Below are 15,918 nucleotides of genomic sequence, written 5' to 3' on the forward strand. Positions count from 1 at the left end.
TAACTATTTAAATTTTCAGCTTTTTCCTTTTACAAATTTAAAGTGAAAACAACACAAAACACTGCAAACCACAACACAATTAAATATAAATTATAATATGAAAACAAAAAGAAGATGCATATTCTCTGTTATATGGACCTGCATGAATAAACTTTCTGAATCCTTTATCATCTGCAACCGAAAATAGTTGTGGATGATTACTATACCTTTCTAATGTGACGTTGTTGTCCCTGGCTCTCTTTCTCTCTCTCTCCCTCTGGCTCTGTTCCTGTGCTACTCAGTGTAACTACTGCCCCTCCCCCCTCTGCCCAGCATAAAGCACAAGGCTTTGGTGCGAAGTGAAGCGGGAAAAAAGTGTGTGTGTGAGAGAGAGAGAGGGTGAGAGAAAGAAAAAAAAAAACCCACGTGATGGCTCGCGATAAGAAGTCGGCTCGCGTCGTTCACGTCAAAGAGCCGGCTCTAAGAGCCATTTCGTTCGCGAACGACCCATCACTATCAGATTCAGACCTCAGCACCACTCAGTGACAACAGGAAACTCATCCTTTTTCTTCACTCTTTGTAGCAACTCCAAAATTAACCGATGAAAATAGTACATAGGTTAAACAGGTGGTTTGAAAGACTTTTATTGTGAAATTACTGACTTTTAGAAATAAAACCCTATCAGTGAAGGTTTGTCTCAACTAGTTTGTTGCACCGCTGAATCCGCTGGTGGAAACAGCAACTGGCCAGTCAAACTGCTCAGCATACATGCCCAGGGCCAATAAGCTGTTAGGTGTGTTGAATATAGTGGTGAGGAAAAGAATAAATACTTCATATTCTGACGGCTTAGTGTGAGAGCACTCTGCCTTGCTGCTTTCGCTAAGCCTGCTCTATGTTTTCCCCTTTTGTCCTCTATGTTGCCTTGTGTGTTCCTGGTAGGAGGTGTAAATTGGTGCAGCTTGGGCACCCGTGCAGTCCCCCTGGGGCACCCAAGAGCTGTCTATCGTTCCATCTATTTATTGGTCCATCCAGAACAATGCTATTTGTTTGGTTGGCCCTGTCCATAATTATTCAGGTTTTACACCAAACATTCAAGCACTCAACCAACTGCTGACACCATTGACTAACACACCTCATGAAAGTAATTATGTTTTTTGTTTATTTTTGTTTAATAACCTTGTACATTTTGGTTAAAGCAGTGACTCTCACATTTTTTGTCATGGAGCTAGAATCACTGACTTATACACATAGCTAATAAAGACCTTGGTACATTTCTATCAAATATATATAAAGTACTATAAAGTACTCAGGACCTTTGGTGGCCTGTGCCCTCAGTCTTATTAGGCACACGCACACAGTCTTTAATATGAAATTATTTAAATGTTTGTGTTTTTGTAACCAGTGCTCATAATCACAGTATTTTATCTTATTTTACCTTATCCTATCTTATCTTAAATTGGTTTTCCAGTAAACCAAAGATTTTAGGTTGTATTTTACTAAAGAAGGCCCTTTCACATGCTCCCTTATTTTCCAAGAATCCACCACAGTGGTTGGATCTGTTTGTTTGATTTGGTGCAGAGTTTATGCCATATGCACTTTCTGATACAACCCTCCCATTTATCCAAGCTTCAAAGGGCTGGCACTTGGAGTACACTAGCTTTGGATCCCCCTGAAGCGGGGTTTGTGTCCTCTCCTTGAGGAGATAACATTGACTGTACCCAAATGTGAGTATACACAGCAGTGCAAAAAATAAAAATTGTGCTAAGGCCACTTCCTCTATTAAAGTGTGTTGCCATCCTGAAGAACAGTGCAGCTGTGAGCAGAGTTTTCATTTCTTCTTCCTACTTCTACTGCTGTTGCAACAAGATCCCATTTTTCTTTATTCCCCATCCAACAGAGACATTTAGTGATATGTGGCTGTTAGACCTTGCGATTTCTGTAGGCAGAATAATAAATACGCTGGTGGTGCAGTGCACTGGCTTTCAAGGCTCAAGAATGCTCAATAACCACAAGTTTGAAACACTGTGAGCTTTATTTAAAAGTCATCTATGTGAAAATCCCATTTAATAGATTTTTAACATGTGACATACACATACCATTGTGTGAATGGGTGGGTGACTGATTGTGTAAAGCCCTTTGGGGTCCTTAGGGACTAGAATAGCACTATACAAATACAGGCCATTTACCATTGTGTGACTCTTAAATTCATGAGCACAGATCCCCCCCCAAAAAAAGCTCCGTGCAACTCATAGCAAGTATACAACTTTCCATTATCAATCATAAAACACCATGCATTTATGTGTACTAAAGAAGGAAGCTGTTTTGATATAGAAACTGTAAGGAAAGCATGAGAGAATGGCTCCTTCTGAACACACAAGTAGAACAGTAAAAAAAAACAGAAACAGAGGATTTGTCCAGCTGCCTAAATGGCTTTCGTATTTTCTTATTCCTATTAGAGCCCTCAGTGGGTATTTGCTAAACATGTAAAGGCTTTTGGATATGATCAATCAACCATTTTGATCAATTAAACATAACTGCTAGCAGAAGCCATCGTTTGCATGCAGATGTGATTCATTCCTGTTTATGAAGCCCAGTACACTGCACTGTTGCTGAGGCAGCTATTAAGGGTGATAACGACGATAGCATTGGTTTTTGGCACTTGGGGATTGAAATTAAAATGAATAAAAACAGCATTAGGGACTGCAGGATAGGTAAGGAGTCAGACATAGACGGAGAGCCTGGAGTTCTGTGTTCAGAAGCGAGCACGGATTCGGTCCAATGGATCTGTGTCCCACATCTTGGGATCCCAAGCCTGGAACCAGCCAGTGAAAGTTGGAGGCTCTGCTCCCTGTTTGATGGTGGTGATGGGAATTCCTTTGCGACCGGAGGGATCCGAGTCCACATATTCTTTTGCTGCACAACAAGAAGGAAGAGAGGGGAAGAGACAGGTGGAGAGATGGAGGATGAGAATGTGAAGAGAGGTGGTGTTTACCTCTGATCTTAAAGTTTTTGGTTTTTGATTTGAAACTTAAAATACTTAAGCACAATAAGTTTTCTGATTCTGTTTCACATGCAAGATGCTGTCAAACAGTATCTTGCGTGTGCTTTGGAAATCATCTTTTTCTTAAACTTTTTTTCAGTTGCAATGTAACAAACCTATCTTGGGAGCTCCTTCCTTTTCCACGTCATTGGCATCTTTGCCAATCCAAATGTAGACCTAGAGACAGGAGAGATTTAAAAAGTCATAATTTTAAAAGTATGTCCTACAAAAGTTGTGAAAGTGACATTTCACACATGCCAGAAAGATCACCTCACCTGATCCCAGGTGTCAAGGAGCATTACATCATCAGTGGCCAGATCTGATTGAGTGAAGTCTCCAGGAACTTCTTCCACCTGAGAGATGGGACAAAAGGAAGCTCAGACTGACTGCCTGCAGGGTTTAGGTGCGTTCAAATGTCACAGTCCTTCCCAAATTAGCACTATACGCTGATCAGGCATAACATTAAGAGTAATGACAGGTGAAGTGAGTAACACTGATTATCTCTTCATTGTGGCAGCTGTTAGTGGGTGGGATATATGGCACTCATCCAAGATGGCGCCAGTGTTCATGGCGGGCCGTCTCTTCGACTTCTGTCTGCTGTTTGTTATTTGTTCTTTTTTGTGTTGTCCTGATGTCTACGTGCTTTTCACATATATTAGGGAGCAATTGAACATTTTGTCTGAAGAGTTAGAAGCTGGAAAAATCGGCAGGTGTGAGGATCTGAGTGAGTTTGATGAGGGCTATATTAGGATTAACGAGGCCCTTGTGGGGTGTTCTTGGTCTGTAGTGGTCAGTATCTATCAAAAGTGATCCAAGGATGGACCAGTGGTGAACCATCGACAGGGTTACTGGTGGCCAAGGCTCACTGATGCACTAGTGGTCTAATCCAACAGATAAGCTAATGTAGCTCAAATTACCCAAAAAGTTCATGCTGGTTCTGATAGAAAGGTGTCAGAATACAAGGAGCATCACAGTTTGTTGTGCACAGGGCTGCATAACCACAGACTAGTCAGGGTGTCCATGCTGAATACTGTCCACTGCCTAAAGCACCAACAATGGACTCGTGAGCATCAGAAATGGACCACAGAGCAATGCGAGAAGGTGATCTGGTCTGATGAATCATGTTTTCTTTTACCTCATGTGGATGGCCACGTGCGTGTGCATCACTTACCAGGAACACCTGGCACCATGATACACTATGGGAAGAAGGCGAGCTTGTGGAGGCAGTGTGACGTTTGGGCAATGCTCTACTGGGAAATCTTGGGTCCTGCCATCCATGTGGATGTTACTTTGACACGTATTACATCCTTAAGCATTGTTGCAGACCATGTGCATCCTTTCATGTGAACGGTACTCCCTGATGGCAGTGGCCTCTTTCAGCAGGATAATGCACCCTGCCACAAAGCAGGAATGGTTTGAGGAGCACAACAGCGAGTTTGAGATGCTGACTCCGAATTATCCAGATATTAATCCTGTAGGATATGCTGGACAAACAAGTCTGATTCATGGATGTGCCACTTCCCAACTTAGACAACTTAAAGTATCTGTTGCTAACATCTTGGTGCCAGATACCACAGGGGTCTACTGACATCCAAGCCTAGACCGATCAGGGCTTTTTTGGGAGCAAAAGGGAGACCAACACAATATTAGGACATGGTCACAATGCCTGATCTTTAGCCAGATGTGACTCTTAAAAAAAAAAGAAGTTTGAGCTGCATTCTTCTCCCTGACTTACACTGAGTCTTCCTGTTTTGTTGGAGCAGCCAAAGAGACGTGGGGGTCTGATCCCGCTCTGCAGACTCTTTGACGTCTGGTAATCCGTTTTGCCTCCCAGAGCAGACCAGAAGTCAGCTGTGAGAGAAGAATACACAACCGACTTTAGCTACACGTAACATTTAATTGATGCTTAATTTGTTTGGACAGGAAGTGAATCACAGCCTCTTTGGGCCCCTGACTAATAAAATGCATCAGCTCTTTAAGTGTAATCATAATCAGACCTGAAATGTTAGTGTTCACTATCACTGACGCCATCAGGCATCAATGCGAATGGCAAATAAAGGTAGAATTTGATGGCTTTACATAAGTAATTTCTTAGCTTATATACACTTTTACATTTTGTAAGTAACTTAAAAACAGCCAAACAGTCTTTTATCACTCAATTGTGAATCAAAATCAAAAGAATTAGAATGAGATTAAATATTTCCCATAAAATACCTCCTTTTTTATCTTCAGATAAATAAAAGAAAAGGCGCAGAGTTAGTTTCTTTGAGCAATAAACAAGGAAAGTTCTGACTTTTATGTTGGGGACTCACCTGGCTCCTTGCCCTCTGACACATTGCTGGGACTACCACCCAGGAAAGCCACCACATGCTTGGCTGCTTCCATCTCTTTATCGCTGGCGCCCACGCCACGCCACACAAACAAGCCACTTGGCGTTTTCAACACAAAAACATCGTTGGTGTTCAGATTGGAGGCAGTAGCTTGGACCTGAGGAACCACACAAGTGAGAGGAGCAAATAAGAACTCTCTTGTACACACACACACACACACACACATACAGTGTGTTGCAAACCAGCTTACCTCCACCGCACGGGTAGCATTGGAGGAGCTCTGCCGGATGTGGAAGAGGCGACTGCTGGCGGCTTGTGTCTGTCCACCTTTGCGTGACGTTCCTCCACTGTGGATGATCATTGGCTTGTCCTTGAAGATGCTCATCAGGTGGGGAGGCTCCTGACCCTGTGACACTCTCACCTGTGGGTATTAACAAAATTCACCAGCAAAGGCAATGACTAATCCAGTTATTCCAGTTTAGCTACAGATTGTGTTCTTAGGGTTACCAACACCAAAGTGAAGTGGTAATCTAAGGTTCCGTATCACTATGTGCAGGAATAACAAGACTGAAATAGATCAATGCTCACTTGATATTCACTGTAATTAAATTGAGTTTCAGCTAAGTGATTTTTATATAAATGCAACACAACTGGAAAATTTTGAAAATTTTTAACTAAATAGCAATATAGCGTGATTATTATCTAATATTTTAAATACTTTAGTTTATTTTTAAAGAAAATACTCAATGATATCAGCTGTGTTGGCATGGTTGTGTGAGAAAATCAGCTGAAAACATCTCAGAAATGTCTTAATGTCTCCAGTATGGCTGAGAGTTTGATGTATAACCAGCACTAACTGAGGGTCAAGGTTTTGCCACGTTTTAATGCAATTCTTGTAGTTATGGCAACTTATCTATTAAAACGTGCTGCAGGTTGGATCGGATCAAAATAAAAATTATAGAAACACTGCCCTCTGCTGGTTATCCTGGGGGGTGTTTTTTTCTTTCTTATGGGATCGTTATGAGGCAATTAGTTTTCATCAGCTACACTAAATCCTCTGTAATAGTTAATAAATTTGAAGTATCGGAAGAGAGGCAGAAAATTTTTGTTTTAGTCGCTGTTACACAGCCCATAAGTTAAAAATGGTGCGTACTAGTTATGTGGGAAGTGTGATGAGTAGATTCAAAGAAAGGTAAACGTTATATGTATTAAGGTTAGTTTGAGAGCCATAAGCTCTTACTCAATGAAGGATCTCATATCACCTTTATCTGTTCATGTCAGTCATTTAGGGAGAAAAATTACGCTAATACAATAACTGCTCACATTATTTAGATTGTTTCTTTAACATTTCTAAGTCATACATTACATTACAGGGTCTTTCTGTGATTACACACACTTCTTTAGTGCATGTGATGTTGAGGTGTGTAGTGGGTCAGGTTCTAACCTGAACTGGGGCTCCTCCCATTGAGTCATCCAGCTTCACTGTGAGGAACGCCGAAGCGGCCAGTTCGTCTTGTGTGCACTTCAGCCCCTGCCTGACACAGTAGCACCAACACAGTCTGAAACACGTCATTAACTCGTGCGTTTGTGTGTGTGAGTGTGTGAGATAGAGAGAGAGATCTTAGACAGGGTGTGGCACACTCTGCCACAGCTTTTACTTCATACTAATTTAAAGAGATTATACGCTTTATACATGTTTTACTGTTTTACCCACCATGTGTATATGATGTGCTGCTCCCGTGATCCCTGTCTGTAGCTGTAGAGGATGAGGTAACAGTCGCCCCCATAGAAGTGACCATAAGAGGAGGGATCCACGGGCACATTTGCACCATTCTCGACACGCCAGATCTAGAACACCAGACCCAATCTTTAAAAAACCCCAAAACCTTACAGCTGTGTTTACCTGTGCTATTGTTTCACTTTTTAACACCCTCCTACCTGGACTTTGCCCTTGCCATCGTCCACCATGCCGTGCTGCGCTGCCATGGCTTTGTTTGTGTGTAGGGTGGAGGCATCAAAGGGAACCTGCTCCATTTTGGCTATGCGGCCAATAGTGTAGGCCTTACTGGGACCTGTGGTCTCATCCTTATCCCTCCAGTCGGAAAAGAACTGCTTAAAGAGAGACGTTTCGCCACCTGCAGGAAGTACTTGGATCTGCAAGTCAAACAGAGATTTGGCTTTACGGTTAGCTGCACTGTGGGATTTACAATTGTTGTTTTTTTTTGTCTAAGTTACTAAGTACATGTTGGCTTTACCGTTGTATTTTTGTTGTATCCCTTATCAGTGATGAACTTCTGACCTGCAGCCATGGCTGCTTTACGCTCCGACACAGTGGCCTTAGGGCCTGTTGGAATCAGATAAAACAAAGGCGGTGTAATTCACCTTTATGTTATTCAGAGTGAGAAATATCTGCGGATATTTACGTAAAGACGCTAATTGCAGTGCAGTCATAAAACACAAAATTACTGCTGTAGATTTCCTGTTATTGTTCAGCAGTGCCAAAAATAAAACCAGCAGCATTTAAATATACCTTTCACATGTGTAGCCTTAATCAGAGAGACCAAAAAGGTGTAAACACACGCTTTCCAATCATTTCTTTGTTAGAATTTGTGCAAAAAGAAGAAGAAAAAAGCACAATGTTAGAAGTGTTATCACAAAAATGTTTTGCTGCACCTTTCCACACAAAGATGGTCTTGTCCACCCCGTTGTCCAGGATGTAGCACTCCTCCGGAGACAGCATGGCCTGTTTGAAGGGACTGGATGCAGCCACAGACGACACCTTCATAGAGCCAGATGCATCTGAGATCTAAAAGAAAAGGAAAGAGGCCCCATCAGGTACTGATTTCTTTTTTGCTATGAAATCTTTCCACCCTTGTATCAAAGCCAGGGTGTTCACATTTATTTGACTGTCACTTGTGCTTCTCACCATGTAGAGGGCAGCCTTCTTCCTGTTGGAAGTCTCCACCTTGTCGTCATCCGGAGTACTGGGGGCGATGGAGGTTTTTGGTCCTAGAACCTAAACAACAATCAAGGGCATTAATCACTAAAGGTTTATCATCATTAGCACTGATTAAATGCTTTTTAGTGCAAATATAAACACAGCTTTATTCAGATAAAAAAAAAAATCTCTATAAATTGAAAGTATGCTCGTTAAACCAGCCCTCCCCTAACTCTCTCTATCTCATTAGGCATCTTGTTGTAAAGGAAGTGTTTACTAAGCTGCCCTGGCACAGAGCTGGCGTATGAGCAGCACTTACAAAGGGCAGCATTGTGCCCCGTCGTTCCCACACTGACTAAGTCTGTCGAATGCATTAATTGCACTTAAAGCTCCTGCTCTCAAGTGATCACCGCTGAGGTTAAAGTGTGGTGACGTTTGCTAGAAGAGGGAGACGAGTGAGGAATGTGCGTGTCTGACCTCTATGATGGGAGCCGGCTCGTCCCCCTCCTCCACCATATGCACTTTGGCTCTGCCGTTCCTCTCATTATCTCTGATGTCGATGGTGACCTCGGAGGCCTTCAGCCGCTCAAAACGGTTACACTCACTGCCGCACCACTGATAGATGTCCTGCAGGAGGGGAGAACCCGGGAAAGGAGGTTTAAAGATGTGAAAGCCTTAACTATTTCACAGAAACTGTAGAGGTTAAACTGCACTCTGTACATACAGTAGCAAACACACACACAAATAAAAAAAGAACAGCTCACCTTTCCCAGGTCAATGATGAAGCAGTCTCCTTTGTTGAAGCTGTCCCAGGACATATTCACCTCGGTTGCTCTGATGACCCTGCGACCCTTAACGTGCAGCAGGCGTTTTACATCCACGCCGTTGGTCACTACATGTTTGAAACCTGAGGCCACACCTCCTTTCTGTGAAATCCAATGATGATTCGCATTAAGTTTTATCCTGTGAATATTCTTTCAAATCTAAGCAATGCGGGGGATGAGCTGATTTAAGAGAAGATGAGCTATCTTTACACCTGAGCTGCAGTTTTAGTTACAACTACTACACACGGGCCAAATGACCAGGTAAGTCACAAATGTTCAAGGGGAGGACGTGTGGAGTCAGCTGACGGTGAAATGAGTTTAACACAGGACTGTAAAATCTTAAGGAACAACTGGTTCCTTAAGACATGCTGTCAGTTAATGGCATAACCACATCCCATCACTCAGAGTTAACAAAGACAATGGGCGGAAAAGAAACTAACATGATGACTGAGGATAAAATGAAGATTGTTGTGTGCAACACGCCGTTGTACCTGGCGGGTGGGATTATCACGTAATGTGCCGTCCTTGGTAGAGCCAATAAACAAAGCAAGTATTTAGAAAACATGCAAATGAACAGAAATACCCTCTGCTGGAGAAGAACAACATGATGATCCTTGTCAGTTTATAACCTCACAAAAAATGAACTGAAATAGAAGTTGAATTAAATGTTTGTGTTTTGTAGACTTTTAAAAATCTCATAATGTGATTTTCCTCAACATGATCCTTCTGCAAGCTACTTTGCAACCTTCCTCACCCCAGTTTCTCATTTGTATGCTCTTTCTGACCTTACTCGGTGTAATGCCTGCCACCACTGATGCCTCCTCTGCTGTGTTTGTTGTGTATCCAGAGCTTTACCGCCAATGGAATTTGACTAAAGTGGTTTTTACTGAAATATGGGTGAAAACAACAACAAAGGAAACTTGCTTAAATTAGACTTTGAAAAAAAACCACCCAGAAGAGTCAGTGACTCATCCTCTGCTGCTGAGGTCAGATGACTAGAGTGTTGTTAGACTCTCGGGGGGCGTGGCTACTTTGACCACCAAATGAAAACCACATTCATCCTGTTATTGGTCAAATGGTAGCAATTTTTTCCGTGGCAACAACGCATGCTCTGTTTATTGTCAGAATAGTTTACTGAAAGTGAAGTTACCAAAGCTCTGTCGAGAATGTGAGGTTTGGTTCTGTTTCGGCTTCGCTGTGTCCCAAACACAGCCAGTGTGCTTGGACTCTGCAACATATGCAGAGCAGAACTCTCCAAAGAGTAGTAAGCAAGCATTCGGGCTAATTACATTTAACTAAAGCCACAAAGGGGGGTTGGGGTTATGAGAAACAGATGGCTGTTAAAAGTGGTTTAGCTTGTGTTTCTCAGTATCCTTATTTGCAGAGGCTGGTTGCCTAGGTTATAATCAATCAGTCCATCAGACACACCATCAGAGAGATATAGAAAAAAGGGGGAATGCTATGATTTCTTTGAACTTCAGAATCATCAGCTCATCTCAACAGCAAAGTTCACAGGATGCTGGTAATCATTAACACTGCAGACATGTTTCAGTCAAACAGAGTTCTGCAGCAGATCACTGTTCGATGTTTAAAACATTAGTCATCACACCTCTCACTGTTTACAGGATTTATATATTTTTATGGTTCTGTTATTTAATAGCGGACTGGGAGCAGAAAAAAAAGAAATCCTTACAGAAATGTCCCTTATTTAGTTACTAATTTAAACCAGCGGTTCCTCTTCTCCTATCAATAGCCTTTTAATAGCTGACTGGAACCTGTCATTTACTTGCTCATTACCAGCTTCACTTTTTGGACTCTGCTAGTGTAGCTTTGCATGATTTTCAGGTCAAAATAATGCTTGTTTTTCTTATCAAAGTTTCTTCAGAGACATGTCAAAATGAAACCTGGTGTGACGTTAACTTGTCTGCCATTTTGCACGTGCGACATAATAATAAATAATACAGGGGAAGCCAAATAATGCTCCAGTCACAGCCCCTTAAAACCACCGGTCTTGGGGGAAAAATGTGTATTCCCCACCGAGCTGACGAGTGGTTGCTCAATTTTTCTGGCGGTGACCAGTCAGTGACCCCCCTTGGCAACCCACCTCACCCCAGTTTTCGTCATTTGTCAGTTGTTAGAGCAAAATGTGTATCTTATGACTGGTTGGCAAAAATCTTTTTTATTGCTTTGTTCAGTCACAGATTGTCAGAGTCGCCTGTAGTTTGCATGAAGATCCCAACTTCCATAAAGCTCACCTGGTACTTGATGCCTGACTTGAAGTAACCCAGGAAAGTGTTGGACTCGTAGTTCTGCACCTCCCTGTACTGCACCGGGCCACCACCCAGGAAGTCATCCAGCTGTGAGGCAAAGATCGCTGTCGCTCCACTCTCATCCTGTGAACACTCATCCCCTGCAGAAAATAGACGTTTGTAACCGGCTAGTTCTAGAAACAGTCCTGCAACTGCTTCGTATTCACGCTCAAAACTCAAGCTTCTTACAGAGAAATCTGCAGCGCTTTAGTGCAAGCAGTAACCTTATGCGCCCTCTGAGTCAGGACTGGAGTCATGGTTATAATTGCATAAACCACATGAGCAGCAGAGCCTCTCTGTATCCTGTTATTACTGTCAGATGGCACACAACATGGATAAAACTATTCCACAAGTTTTATCTGACTAACATTGATCCCAGACGGAAGGATTAATTGTGTCCCAGTGTTATAAAGACTGTAATGTGTTGCAGATGGTTGGATGGCATTGGATGCAGACTGGCAGGGAACTACGCAAACCTGCAAAAAACTAGTACTCGTCTCTAATGATCTGCAGGGGCATTCCAGATGTGAGTCATCCAGCAGTTTGTTTTATGTGTCTGTTTTTGTTATGCAACCAAAAGGAAAAAAGAAAACGTTTGGGGTGGAGTATAGGCTTTTCCTTCGCTGCATTGTTCAGGGTGGTTAAAGTTGCACATCACTGAGCGTTCTGTTCACTCATAATTTAATTCTAAGCCACAAAAAGGGAACTGTGCAGGCAAGAGGAATTTCACAAACTCCTGTTACTTTAAGCTCCTCACACAAGGGAGGATGTTTCAGGTCTAAGATCTAAAAACCCAAAGCAGTTTCCAAAACCAGGCTATTGTGGTGCAAGCTCACGATGAAGCAAGGGTATCTGCTCTCATTAAACCCAAAGCTACACCTGTCTGTTTGTGAGTTTAAGTACTACAAATTGCAGGGAAACGCAGCAGCTCTAGAGGAAGTGACTTTTTAAAACTCTGAATATATCACTTAAGTTTGTAGCCGAGGAAAATGCCAAACATCATACTTTATCATGAAACTGGAATGAAAACAGATTTGCTTTGGTGCAATCAAACAAAACTAAGCAGAAGCCTCAGTAAAGTGCAATACTGCAGTTTGCAGCATCCATGTCTTACCCAACCACATGTGAATGTTGTATGATGGGGCTGAGGTGGTGAAGAGCAGCAGGTAGGCATCTCCGGTGTAAAAGGAGCCGTGCAGGGCTTTGGGAACCGGCTTGAGGTCCATGCTCTCGATACGCCACACCTGCAGCCCTGGCTTCTTCCCTGCAGTTTCAAACTCCTTATGGCTAACCATGATGCTCTGAGACACGATGAAGATTAAAAAAGAAAAAAAGAAAAAGAGGAAGTAAATAGTCTTGAAGTTAAAGGAAGCCAGGTAGAGACACAGAAAATAATTTTAATGTTTTTGCCATGCAAAATGTGGCTGCAGTTGAACTCCTGGAAAGCCACAGAAAGCATTCTGAGAATGACAGAAACAGCAGACGCTGCTGAGAGCGCTCACAAACACAATGCAAAAGTTATTTTGTGCAACCAAATTTATGATGTGCTTCCTGAACAACAAACGCTAGATTGTGTCTTAACACCAATGGAGGAAGGGGGTGGTGGTAGGGAGGCTAACCACGGCAGTTTATAAATGTACATTCTATCTCTCCTCTAAGCCACTTCCATATTTGGACACTCACTGTAAACACTGAACTAGAAAGACAGGTTCTTTAACTATATCACGCACTGCTGCTCGACGTCTGTCAACCAACTTTCAATAATCATATTAGCCATGAACCGTACATCAATGACTCTCTGCTTAGTATCATATTTTATTTATTTATTTTGCACAAACTCATTGAAAAAAACCCTAAATGATCTGAGAAACCCTTTGTTGTTTCTAAAAAGTCATAATATATGCAGCATATTGTGACACCAGAGTCTGAGAAAAAGTTACGTTTTTTCAGAAATGACTGATGCAGGAACTTTGTACCATTATCAGCACACATTTAATCAGAAAATCATATCTCCACTAAAATAAACAATACCACATTCCAGGCTGACAGTGCTGCGTGACCTGTATTGCTTGCTTCATAAACTCCTATCATATTTTTTATGGCTGATACTGGAGTGACTCTATAACATCACATAACGTCTGGACTGCTACAAAACACAGTGAGAAAGCTGAAGCACTGAGTCCAGGAACTCACAGGAGGTTCTTCTTAAATAAATGAATATTGTGATAAGGTTGAACGTTTGCTCCAAAGAAATTGAGAGATTATACGGTACAGATTGCTAGTTTGTCCAGATTACAGAAGAGCCTGATTACAAGTGTGGCTGCAGGATTATAGCTGTACTCTCAGACTAAGACTTCTCTAACTACGCAGCTCTGACCACGTCCACTTCCACTGCTGTAAAACCATAAACCTGCATTTAATTTACATCCCCTTCATCTGATAACCACAGTGCTCATCACGCAGGCTGAAATATTTAATGTTACTGAGAGTTTAAATCATACCAAACAAACACAATCCAAGGAATCAGCATCATGATCACCACTTATTGTTACTGCGATGTTTGCAGTGCTGTGTCTTAAACGAGCGGCCTGCAGCTCAGCTTTCAGTGAAGAAGGAAAGAAATTGAGTGGACTTCCTGTAAGAGGCTGATCAATAAGTGCTGCATCACGGACAAAACCTCCAGACCCCATAAAGTGCATGAATTGAAAACAGATGCACTGATATTAACGCTAATGTAACACAGTAATGAGCACAATGTTGCATCTCTGTGTGGTGGGGTGGGGGTCATATGCTGGGAAGAGCATCTTCCACCAGCTGTGCTTGTCTGCTGCAGACCTCTGATATATTTACATTTTTAAAAAAGTACATTTGTGTTAAGAATGAAGTCTGTACTGCTTCTTCCTCTTTTTTGTCTATTGCATAACTTCTTAACAACCACTGTCTATGTTCCAATTAAAGCTTCCATTTCAATTATATTTCAATCGAACGATAACGATCAGCAGCAATATGAAAGAATATCGAATATCACGAACTCTAACGCGTTCTCTCCTTCCTTTTCGCCCCTTTCGCTGGCTGCTGTGACTCAGGAAGAGGAAGAAAAAGAAGAGGGGGAAAAAACAACAGCAGCTGGAAACTTTCCACATCTGGAATTTCACTCGCTTTAAACGTCCCAATCCTGCCTGGCTACATGAGAGCGAAAGTCAGCGATTATCAGCTAAGATCGCGAGCTGTTCACCTTTGATCTAAAGAAATTATGCAAGAATTAAAAGTGCAGAAATGCCACAGCGTGTGCACCCACGTAGACTGGGGTGGGGGGGGGGAGAGGAAAAAAAGGGGGAAACTCACAGTTTGTTTGAAGGATGAATCACACAGGAGAGAGAGAGAGATGCGCAGACGAGTCGATGGAGGTCGTAGATGCGGCAGTGAGGCGATTATGGACACTCTCTGGTTTTGATGTGCTGTGGGTGACGAGACGGAGGAAGAGAAAGGGGAGGAGGAGTGGTGCTGGGGGAGTGTCCAGCATGAATACTTCTCAGGCGGAGAGAAGCTTTCTGAGAAGAGAGGCTTGATTCAGGAAGAAAGTCTGCCTTTACAGTGCTGTGCCAACACGACCGTGGACTGCACAGCGCAGATTATAAAGCTTTCATGTAGGGAGGGACAAAGTTCAGCATGCAGTGGCTTCTTAGAAGTAGCACCAGAATGCGTGACTTTAGGTTTGGCTTGAGATCGGTGTGACTAGGAAAAACAAGAGCAGGGAAATGTGTCTGCCTTTAAAATCCTATAATGCAGAGGTATCATAGGAAATCAGATACTGTGAGTTGGGAAACAGCGTCAACGGCTATATTCAAAAGACAGCTGTGTGTTGATTTGAAATACAGATGTTAGTGACACTTCAACTTCCCCCTTGCTTGAATAAACCAGCCAGCCCTTGCAGATACAGGACACCACACATACCTCTAAACGAGAGCATCCAGAACATTCATTCGGTCTCATTAGCTTCAAGATAAACACATTATGTAAAACAACTTTTGGCTTTGTTACCATGGTGCACAAAACCCACGGGGCATCTCACCATTTGCACACATGAAAATACCACTCACGTTTGAAGGCATGCTTGCACAAGTCACACCCAGCATCTACCTGCTGTACTTCTTCTTTTACAACAGGCGCAGCGAAACAGAAAGTACCCCTTTGAGTTCTAATGACACCAATTAAAAACTCACCTGGTCCACACCTTCTGAAATTCTTTAAAGATAATGTCAGATGAACAACAATGTGTTGCATATTTGTTGTTATTTGTTTAACAAAAAGGTCTTAAGGTCCCACCACAGTGTTTCAATCAGGTTGATGTCTGGACTTTGACTGGACCATTGCAACACTTTGATTCCTTTCTTTTTCTGCCATCCTGTTGTAGATTTGCTGCTGTGCTTGGGATCATTGCACTCTTTCATGACACAATTTGGGGCAAGCTTTAGCTATCAGACAGATGGCCTCACAT

At 42.3% G+C, this 15,918-nt stretch overlaps 1 protein-coding gene across 1 annotated transcript; it reads right to left on the reverse strand.

The window, feature by feature from the left end:
* Positions 1–2,009: 2,009 nt before the first annotated feature.
* scinlb (scinderin like b) lies at positions 2,010–14,889 on the reverse strand. The gene is made up of 17 exons (XM_085378803.1): positions 14,766–14,889; positions 12,535–12,721; positions 11,367–11,521; positions 9,052–9,213; positions 8,765–8,914; positions 8,276–8,365; positions 8,023–8,155; positions 7,605–7,693; positions 7,288–7,503; positions 7,064–7,197; positions 6,794–6,884; positions 5,600–5,770; positions 5,332–5,506; positions 4,755–4,870; positions 3,295–3,372; positions 3,136–3,196; positions 2,010–2,892 (listed from the first exon to the last, which is right to left on the reverse strand). Exons 2-17 carry the CDS (start codon positions 12,713–12,715, stop codon positions 2,732–2,734), a joined length of 2,163 nt encoding a protein of 720 aa, XP_085234929.1. The 5' UTR covers positions 12,716–12,721; positions 14,766–14,889; the 3' UTR covers positions 2,010–2,731.
* Between the last annotated feature and the right edge of the window lie 1,029 nt (positions 14,890–15,918).

This window comes from Diplotaxodon limnothrissa, linkage group LG18, assembly GCF_057381915.1.
Source record: "Diplotaxodon limnothrissa isolate DT_005_m linkage group LG18, D_limnothrissa_male_GT1.1, whole genome shotgun sequence".
Classification (NCBI taxonomy): domain Eukaryota; kingdom Metazoa; phylum Chordata; class Actinopteri; order Cichliformes; family Cichlidae; genus Diplotaxodon; species Diplotaxodon limnothrissa.

What these genes read in the sequence shown, in the direction of transcription:
- scinlb (XM_085378803.1), bottom strand. Translation starts at nt 12,715, where the DNA reads ATGGTTAGCCATAAGGAGTTTGAAACTGCAGGGAAGAAGCCAGGGCTG. An exon ending in GACCATCTTTGTGTGGAAAG is followed by an intron (nt 7,694 to 8,022) that starts GTGCAGCAAAAC and finishes TGATTCCAACAG; the next exon opens with GCCCTAAGGCCACTGTGTCG. An exon ending in ACAAAACAGGAAGACTCAGT is followed by an intron (nt 3,373 to 4,754) that starts GTAAGTCAGGGA and finishes CCCATCTCTCAG; the next exon opens with GTGGAAGAAGTTCCTGGAGA.